This window comes from Erigeron canadensis, chromosome 8, assembly GCF_010389155.1.
Source record: "Erigeron canadensis isolate Cc75 chromosome 8, C_canadensis_v1, whole genome shotgun sequence".
Lineage (NCBI taxonomy): Eukaryota > Viridiplantae > Streptophyta > Magnoliopsida > Asterales > Asteraceae > Erigeron > Erigeron canadensis.
In genome coordinates, this window is record NC_057768.1 from 29,120,946 (window position 1) to 29,131,474 (window position 10,529).

The 10,529-nt window shown below is 32.0% G+C and overlaps 1 protein-coding gene and 1 pseudogene across 1 annotated transcript; one reads left to right on the plus strand and one right to left on the minus strand.

Moving 5' to 3' along the window:
* The first annotated feature begins 1,498 nt into the window (after window positions 1-1,498).
* Window positions 1,499-3,537, plus strand: LOC122610572. The gene is made up of 2 exons (XM_043783551.1): window positions 1,499-1,559; window positions 2,666-3,537. Exons 1-2 carry the CDS (start codon window positions 1,499-1,501, stop codon window positions 3,535-3,537), a joined length of 933 nt encoding a protein of 310 aa, XP_043639486.1.
* A 4,488-nt stretch (window positions 3,538-8,025) lies between these two features.
* LOC122610573 lies at window positions 8,026-10,319 on the minus strand (annotated as a pseudogene).
* Between the last annotated feature and the right edge of the window lie 210 nt (window positions 10,320-10,529).

A 10,529-nucleotide genomic window follows, 5' to 3' on the forward strand; every position in this document is an offset into this window, starting at 1 on the left:
TGAAGAGGCAAATTTAGGATTAAAACCTTTGTTCTTTGTATATTTCACCCTTGTTTCGTAAATATTTGTTATGTGCATGTTTTGTAATGTGCTTAGTAGCTAACTACACTGGTTAGTGAACCACCCGTTTAAAACCCTTGTGTTGCACTCACTTTTAGTGCAAGAAACAATAGAAAACATGTTGTCATTAGCCTGTTCTTTGCTATTAAATCCACCTAAATATAAACCTTTCCTCGCCATACCGATAGTCGATGTCCTGGTGGGTCATTGGTTGCCTATGCTAGTGGATGGTTTGGGTTTGGTTTTGTTATGCCGGGTTGGGATATTCTCAATTTAATGGGGGTAGTTTGATTTCGTCATGATCTTGGATCGAGTCTGAATTGTTCATCTTAGCATTTTTATCAAAAGATTTGTCACTGTTTCAATATATTAATAGAATACCAATTAGTCAGAGTAAAAGTAGCTCACAAAAAAAATGAATAAAAAGAATAATAGATTTGAAAAAGAAAAAAAAAAGAAAAAAAAATATAAAAAATCGAAAAAAGAAGCTTGGGCTGTCAGTTGGTATTTCTCATTTTTAGTCAAATCATGTTTTTAAGTTGGTTAATCATTTACACCAACAAAAGAATTGTGTAATGTTATATATATTCTTTGGTATCATTATGAGGTTGGCAAGTTTGTTTGAGTCAACATTGGTTAGATTTGGTTGATAAGTTGTTTGATTGTCATACACCACAATGGTGTCGGTTTTTGATCGTTCTATTGGGGTTATGGTCGGGAGAACTTCTTGGGATGTGGACCGTTGGCAACTAATAACATGGGTTTGTTTTGGACTAAATTATATGTGAAACTTTGTTAAATGTTGTGTTAGTTCTTTGTTAACACTATTTGTTTACCCAATTTTCCATACCCTGTTTAAATACCCTGTTAAGCCTCAGATATGTTACAACCCTTAAAGTCCTCTTTGATAGACGTTATAGGGCGCTAGCGCCTTGGCGATGAAGGAACGAACCTAGTACAAGCCTATGGTTAAAAGATTATGCATTACGACTTGGCATTGAGTGATTATTCAAATATTCAACCCCAAGTGTAAGTTAGTTGGAGTAGGATAGGCGAGATATCACTTATTCGTTTCTTTTGTGCTTAGTCGTGTTATTAAGGCTTGTGTATCGGTCAAATATTGTCAAACATTCCGGTTTTCATTTAAGATTAAAACTGCCTAACCATTTATTCTCACTTTTGATTATGGTTAAGCTTCTTTTTGATTACTGAAATGTGGTTCCATAACGTGCCAAGGTAATTTAAGTTTTCAGCTTGGAATTTCTTGAGGACAAGCAAAGCTTAAGTGTGGGGAGATTTGATGTGACTAAATATATACATATTTCCCACATTGTTTTTAGGTCGTTTTATATGTAATTGTTAGTCATTTTCATGTATATTCAATGCTTTATGGTATGTGCGAGTGCTTTCAGGTTTATGACGTCTAAAACGGATGAAAATGGCCAAAAGCGACTTTAGAAAGAATGAAATGATGTTTGTGGAAGTTACGGGTGAAGGAGGTGTGGAAAAAGATGTTAAAGTGAAGAAATCATAATGGAAGAAGTGTAACTCCCGTTAGAATGGTTAACTCCCGTTAAAAGGACCAAGTATAACCATTTCAGCACTTAACTCCCGTTAGCCAAATCATAACTGCCGTTAAGAGGAAGGTGAGATTACAAGCTCTCGCTAACTGCCATTAGGGGTCAGACTAACAGCCGTTAGTCACTGAAGGACTGATGGTGCAACACAATTTGATAATATATACAATCTATAATTTGATAATAAGTGGGAAAGAGTGTATATATTTTTTTGAGAGTGTTAACGAATAAACGTGACTGAGAGAAAGAAAAGGTGTCACAGAAAGAGAAAACGTGTACCAGTTGTAAAAGCAGTATGCATGCCTTCATTTTGAGACAAAAGGAAAAGTGAGTCAACACTTGATTTTAATATTTTTGCAGTTTGAATTTACTCTTGTTGCGTGTCAAAATACCGACCGGTATTTTACACGATACCGGGAATACCGGGTACCAGGAATCCCGGTATGATTAAAATACCAGTATTTAAAACATTGACAAGAACACTGCTCCATGCGACACATTCCTAGAAGATTTGTCTTTTTTCTATTGAAGTTACGTGAGTAGTGGGTGCTCTTATTGGGATTTAAATCTGTGAGCTTCGTTAATTTGAGCGTTTTTTACAAATTCAAAGTGTAGATAAAACATAACTATTTAACTCTGTCATTTATTATTATTTTAATCTTATTATTATTATTATTTTGACGCCATTTAACTATGTCATTTTATAAGCTTTTTAGTAATTTGTTTATATTGTTGGGCTCAAATACGAATAAAGAATGATGTTTTTATTTGTAAATGACTTTAAGTAAGAGCCCTTTCAAAACAATTTGGACTATAGCCGCTAAAAAGCTTAAACTAACCCTGCAAACGGGTGAACCAAATTCACTGAAAACATTCATTTGGAATTTTAGCATGAAAATAATATAAAATGTTATTATAACTCTCTAGTATTATTAGTTATGAATTTGAAATTTTATAATAACATTATAAAATGTTATTATAATTTGTGCCAATCAATTGGTACCTTCCTGAAACTTGGTACAATATAGTTAAATGTGTCGAGGCGGTCAAAGTTAATGGTGAGGGCTTGCATAATTTGATCAAAGGGGTGGTTGGAGATGGGAAGGAAATTAGATTTTTGCTTGATAATTGGGTCACCTGCGATCCGCTCAAAGCTAAATTCCCTTTATTGTTCAATTTGGAAAAGGATGAGAGAGTATGTGTGAATGACCGGTTTAGTGTTGATGTTGGAAAATTTGATGGGCTCTGGCAATGGGCCAGACGATTGGTAAACAGAGGGGAACTAATGGAAATTGAAGAGCTGAACAATCTGTTGGAAGGCATCACGACTGGGAACAAACCCGACAAATGGCTCTGGTTGGGTGGAAAGGACAACTTGATGACAGTCAGGGACGTCAAGCCCTCTTTACTCGGGAATAAGGACTTTAGTAACGGGTATGTGGTCGTGTGGTGCAAATGGATCCCCAAAAAATGTAATTTATTTATGTGGAGGGCGGCTATGGATCGTATTCCTACTAAGCTTGCACTTAAAGCTCGTGATTGCTTTTCAAATCACTTGACTTGTGTTCTTTGCGGGGATGGTGGGGAATCTATTGATCATCTTTTTTGTGAATGTGGCATGGCTGCGAGAATTTGGCACGCCATTAGCAGTTGGTGCAATATTCCACCATTTTTTATCTTCAGCATCAAAGATCTCCTTGAGTTCCATGAGATCCTGGGGAAGAACAAAACAAAGAAGAATGCGCTAAAAGGAATTATTATGATCTCCTGTTGGTATATATGGAAGTCGAGAAACGAAATTATCTTTAATAACTTTAGTGTTAGCGCTACGGAAATTATACAAAACATTAAGTCATTAGGTTTTTTATGGTATAAAGTAGAGGAAAACATCATAGTATGACTTGGAAAAGTTGGTGTAAATTTAAGTTGTAATTTTGTACCGTTGACCGTCGGCGTTTTGCCAGGGTATATATGAATACGATGGTTACTTTTCAAAAAAAGGTTATGAACCCACACAATTTATGTGGAAATATCTATATTTATAAACCTTTATAAAATTTATACCTTTTTTTTTAAATGTTACAATATCTGATATATGAAAAGACTATTATATCCTTACAACTTCATTCTTAATTAATTTTTATTATATATATTTAATCAAAGTTTCCATCTTTACAACTAAGTCATTTAACTTATTTCACCTTATATATTTTCAATTTAATTATGAAAATCACAAATAAATGTTTATAAAAAAAATGAAAACGTTTTTTTTAACCATTATAAAAACTAAAAAGTCGTCAGATCAGTAGAAAGTATTAAATATTTACTCCTGATACATTATGTGGCCATTGTGTTAGTTGTTTATGGCGGTGGAAATGCCTGGTTCTCCTATTTATGTACGCATATGTATACACAATAATAAAATATAATTAGTTAAACGACTCCAAAACCTTATGATCAATGTTATTTCTTGAAATAATATTATCAAGATATATACAAACGAACTTTTGTCATCCAGAGCTGTGAAGACTTGTGGGGGTGGCAGGGGAATGATTACATATTGTCGTTGCTATTTTAAGATTTTTGTATTGGCCACTGCCCTTTCTATATTGGGTAACCTTAAAAAGTAATGGGCTCTGAAGATATCACAAAATTAGTTGTTATACGTCAACACCAATCCTTCCCTTTTACTATATATTTTGCTTTGAAGTCTTACGAAACTGCAATCATTATTTTAGGATTTGGCATTTTCCCGTATGCCCCAACTTGCTCTTCATTGCTAATTTGTCTCTATGCCCGTACAATAGATATATAGAATGATAGATATTGATGTGATACAAACTAGTAAAAATGAGTTTCTGCTTAAGTAAATTACGTTGTTACTTTTATTATTTGGAGAAATATTGAAATGTTTGTCAAAAGTCAAAACTAAGACCGACTTTCAAGTTAAAACACGAATTATGCCCAAGGTGACTTCTTGAAGTCTGAATTTAAGAAACCCAAACATACTGGTTTTACAAGTGATTTTGGAAAATATCGTCCTATTTTCCCAAAAAGATCTTGTTATTTTAGTTTGTATTTCTCTTATGTAATGAAAAAAGATAATATTGAGCTTGTTACACATCTAAATCCTCACAAACTATCTTTAATACATAGAAAACATTGAGGAAGCCTCAGAGGTGTGCCAACTCCTAAATATCGCGCAAACTAATTTTGGGTCAAATAAACCGTTGGCCCATAAAGAGAGAAAAGTTAAACGACTGTTGAAGATAATGTCACAGTCACTACTCAAGTAGTAATTGATATCTTATATTCATTTTACAACTCGTACTTATCAAATATTCAATTTTAATCCTCAACTTTGAAATATTATACTATACTAGCATTGTACACGCGCAATGCTACGGCGGTGACGTGACGGTGGTTTAGTGGTGTCGGTGACGGGTGGTGATCGATGACATTGACAATTGGTGTCAAGTGGTCTAACCGTGTAAGTTGATACAATGATGATAGTGATATTTTAAAAGATAAGGGTTTAAAGTGTAAATTAATTCATTAAGGGTAATTTTGGTAATATCTAATAACTCTTTCCTTAAAGGTTGTTTATTAAGGACAATCTAGTAATTTTTCATTTAACTATTTAATTTCTAACCCTTTCTTAAAATAGGGGGTGAATAATCATTATAAAAAAGTAGTAGTTGGTTCGTCTATTACTCTGTTTAGTTGCTTACACCTAAAATTCAACCAAAAAACAAAAGAAAAAAAAACTCTATTAAAGTTAGGATTTTGACACTGATTGTCACCAGAGTGTTATTAAGATGCTTAAAAACCAAAAATTAATAGCTTCATCTCCACCATTCTAAACTTGATTTTTCTAACAAATAATACATATTAAATATGTAAATATGTATTATATATACTTTGGTGATGACAGAATTGTCAGCATAAAAGCCCAACTTATTAATCTATATCTATACTTTATGTATATAGAAATTCAACATTTAAAACTCTAAACTAATCATAGTTTCACTATTATGACATCATCAACAAACTCGTGTGGTAATATAACATAAGTAGTGTAGTTACTGGTTCACTCGCTGTCGATCTTAATTATTAAAAGCTGAAGTGTTGAACGTAATAATAATAATCTTTCCTGCTATTTTTCTTAAATAACCCATTATAATTAAGTAACTTGCTAATTTTATACTTTTAATTCAATATATTTCTACACACTAAAAATCGTGACAAAATTTTTAATTTGTTCACGCTCACCTAAAAATGTGAACAAATGCAATATGATTTGTAGCGATTTTCACTATATGAAAAATATATAGCCTTCTATTTGTTTACGAATATTGGTGAATCCATGATCGATCGATCGAAGACTTAATATAATCAAACCTACTTCTTTTCAATTTCGAATGAGTAGTTAAAGTTGATGAAAAGAAAATTAAATGAATTCCTTCACATGTGTTCATGACAGACGCTAATACTCGTATTAATGAACGTACCAAAAATGTATATTAAAGCCAAATTCCTGCAAACGGGCCCAAACCACTTCTTCTCCTTTCTCTACAAATTACAATTAATATCCTCTCTCTGACTTATTTTTTTTATATACATACTAATCCTAATATCCATACGATGTACGGTAGCTATATAAATAATTATATCATGAAGAAATTTGAATATGCTTTATACATGATTCGTGAATATGAAATAAATTGTGGTTAAAGTAAATCAATGATCGAAGCTAAATTATAATAAACAGTATTAATTAAATATAATATGTGTTTAGTTAAAATTTTGAATTTACCTTAAACTTTTAGAGCCACGTCAAAATCGGAATTTGTAAAAATAGATGATGACAAATAGCCTTGTGATTTTGGATCATAAACTCAAATTTTTGAAGTCTTCATGTGAATAACTTATTATAATTAATATAAGTAAATGAGAGTTGAAGAATTAAAAAGGAAAAAAAGACAATTTATTACTGAAAAACGATCAATCAAATAAGGTTATAATGTCTTTTGCATTAATAATCCAAGAGTTAGAGTTTTTTTCTAAGTCTAATAAGGATATTGAATTTATACACAATTAAAAAACTAATTTAACAAAATAAACAAATTAAAAAGACACGTGTCGATCAATGATTACGCCACGTGTCGTGTCGTTTCAAAATATGTCAATTCTTTTTTGGTTTATTGATAAATAATAATAATAATGATATTAGTTCAATAACCTGCCTCGATATGTTTCAAGTTACCAAATATAATGACATTAGTTCAATTAGTTGCCTAGTTTTTAGATATATGTCAAGTTCGATCCACAATAATAGTATTAGTATTAGTATTATAATATAATTAGATTACTTATATTTTCTTTATATTTATAAAAATAAAAACAATAATAAAAAATACTAATTCATAAAAGACACATGTCGCGTAAAGCCTATGCCACATGTCGTTTTAAGAAACCTACAATCCTGTTTTAGTATATTGCAGGTAGATACACGTTACATGAAATATATTTCTATGACACATGATAAAGTTAAGTATAACAAATGGAAATATATATTTTTCTCAACTAAAAAGGATAATTATAAAGTATGGATGTACATGATTCCCGTACCAATGGTACCAGTCTTGAAAATCACTAAAACGTGCTATGAGTCTCGGTTCATATAATGCAGTATAATATAGTATCGGGAAAAATCCCGTAGGAAAAATTCTGCAAACTACAGGAATTCCCGGTACCCTTCCGATTTCAACCCCGAAAACCACTAGAAACGTCTACAGGTCCAAACCCCGAATGGGATTCGACATCATTTTTCGGTACCAAAATTGTAACGGGATCAAGATTCGAAATTATTTTCTCATCTGTAATTTAATTTTAGTAACCGTTAGCTAGTTTTTAACATGAATTTTTTAAATTATAAGAGACTTGTTATTACTAACAAAATCAATTCTCCGTTTTTATTTTCCATATTTTGAAAATGGAATTTTCTAACGGGTGCCCCATAGGCATTGGATAACAAGCAATTAATTATCTATGACTTTTTCCTTGTGTCAATTTTATCCTTCCTACCAAAGCTGCTTTAATTCCTCCGTATAATACCTCTAAATTTATTAACAGAATAAATTTCTTCCAATATTTGATTGACCAAATCACTTACCTCCTCTTCATTTTGATTTTTTTTACCAAGGATCACGAGCCACCCTTGTATCATTTGTTCAATCTTTTTTGTTTTTTTTAGTGATTCACAAGTTTATTGGCATTTGTTATTCAAAATATAAAATGTATCATTTGTTGAAATAAATAAAAGAACAGACATTATTCCATGAATAGTTCGCAAACAGAAAACAAATAAAGGAACAGAATACTAGTTTTAGAACTTCAAACAAAAAATAGGATTAATATCATCTTCCGTAGAGATTTTCTTTTTCTTCTTTGCAACTTGTGTATCGTTGTTCGCATCATTGAAATTCTCTTTTTCTGGACATCGACTAATATTGTGACCAACACACTTGCAAAGTCCACAATGTCTTACTTGTTTCATCAACTCTTTCCCACCTTTCATCCGTTTATTCTTTGGTCGTCCTTTTGTTTTTGAAATAGGAGGGCATTGTACTTGCTCTATAGAGATAGAAGGAAACTTAAAGTTGTTTGTAGATGTTGAACCTATATTAGTTGTTTGTTGGTTGGAAAGAACACGATCATCAAATTTAACTTCTTCTCGGCTCCATCGAGAAAGCCAATAAGTGCTAGGAATTTCGAAACAATCTTTGTGAACAAGAATGCTCAAGATATGACGACACAATATCTCAACAAATTCAAAATGCTTGCAAGTACAGTTAGCCACTTTACCATCCCAAGAAACCTTGTGCCACCGAGCTGTTTTATGATGTTTAACGGTAAAAGTAATGCTATTTTCTTCTTGAACCGAGTATTGAAATGCTTCTCTTATTTGCACTTGAAATTTGTTAAATGCATATGGAGTATAATATCGATGACTTTGTTCTTCTAAAGGCAAAAACATTCCAACATGCAACCCATTATACTTATCCAATATATTATTATGTATCTCTTTTTGTTCAACATCTTCTTTTGCGAGATCAACCTAAAAATATGTATCATAAAAATAGATAAGAATTACGGCTTGTGAATAAAAATAACATTGCAAACAGTATCACTTACTTGTCTAATAAATTGACTCAAGCATGTACGCGAAGTTACAAATCTTTTTATAGATGCATTGATACTTTCCGACCTTCCAGTAGTTGTCATGCCACCGAAAAAAAATTCACGAAGATAGGCACGAACCCAAAATGATTTAATTTGATACAACCCTATCACATGTTTATTCTCATGTAGATTATACTTCGTGATTACCGCATGCCATTGTTGTTCAAATTCTTCAACCGTGTCTAGCCTATATAACTTATAAAATTCTGAACACCGGTTTTAAAAAATACTCACTTCTTAAGACAGAAGTAAACCAACCACTAAGTTTGGTGGTGTATTGCCATATGCAAAATGCATGTTTTGTGAAAGGCATCTGTGTTGCGATTGCTTTCGTCATACATAAATCTTGATCGGTCAATATTGTCTTTGGCGCCTTTTTCATAAGTGAAATAAAATTCTGCATGTCATAAAAACTCATGAGTAACAAATCAATATATAAAAGAAAAAAATTAATAAAACAAGGAAAATGGTTACCTTGAAAAGCCATTCAAATGTATTTGTCGTCTCATTACGCAATAGAGCACAACTAAGTAATACGGTTCTTCCATGATTATTGATACCAACAAAGACTCCAAAAGGCATTTCATATGAGTTCACCTTGTATGTAGTATCAAAAACCACAACATCTCCATATTTTTGATACCAATCAAAACAATGAGCATGAGACCAAAAAATATTTTCTAACTTATTTTCAACATCAATTGTAAATGTATATTGAAAATTAGGATGTTCATTTTTAGCATCTACACAATACTTCAACAACCCCGTAACATCATTTTTTGAGTTCACTTTATGACATTTGGTGAATAAATTATGAACATCCTTCGTAAGAAAATTAAGTTCTCCATGGCTCACGTTTTTTTCAAGTTCCATAACACGCATGATTTGCCTTACACTTAAGCCTGCTTCTTTTAACATCAATATACGTTTCTCATCTTCTTTGGTAATATTCCAATAAGAAGGAAGAAAACGAACCTCTTGTGTAGACAACAACTCATGATTGTGTTCAACAACAAATGTAGTGACTTGCCATTCCTCTAGAAAAACGTCGTTAATTTTTCTCAATGTGATACGCATATGAGCTTTGCATTTACATTTAGTTGATCCACGATTTCTTTGTTGTTTTGAGTAGTCTACCACTTTAGGCTCCGGATTTCCTTCACGGTGACAAAAAAAATCACGTCTTCTCCTTTCACCTTTTACGTTCACGAATCTTCCTTTTCGAATTGAAAATCCATGCTTTTTCGCGTATTTTTGATAAAAAAAAACATAAGCCTCTTCTTCACTAAGAAAACATTGACCTACGAACGGTTCATCAAAATCAATCGTTTTGCTTTTGTCATTTCCATCAGTAACATCCGTCACTTCTGGAATGTTATTCATTAGCAATTCTTCGAGAGCAGGTTCATTCAAGTCAAAAAGTACCCGTTCATTCATCTACAAAAAATCAATATTGCACTTTATTATGATTTCAAGACAAATATTGCACTTCATGTAAAACTTTTGACAAAACAAAAATATAATTGTTTTCCAAACTACAACTTTGTATCAATAAACAGATATACGTAACAAAGCACTAATACATGGTATCATCATCACAAACACAAAGGGAACCATCATCAACATTAAACATACTATTATTTTTCT

What these genes read in the sequence shown, in the direction of transcription:
- LOC122610572 (XM_043783551.1), top strand. Translation starts at nt 1,499, where the DNA reads ATGGCCAAAAGCGACTTTAGAAAGAATGAAATGATGTTTGTGGAAGTT. An exon ending in GGAAGTTACGGGTGAAGGAG is followed by an intron (nt 1,560 to 2,665) that starts GTGTGGAAAAAG and finishes GGTACAATATAG; the next exon opens with TTAAATGTGTCGAGGCGGTC.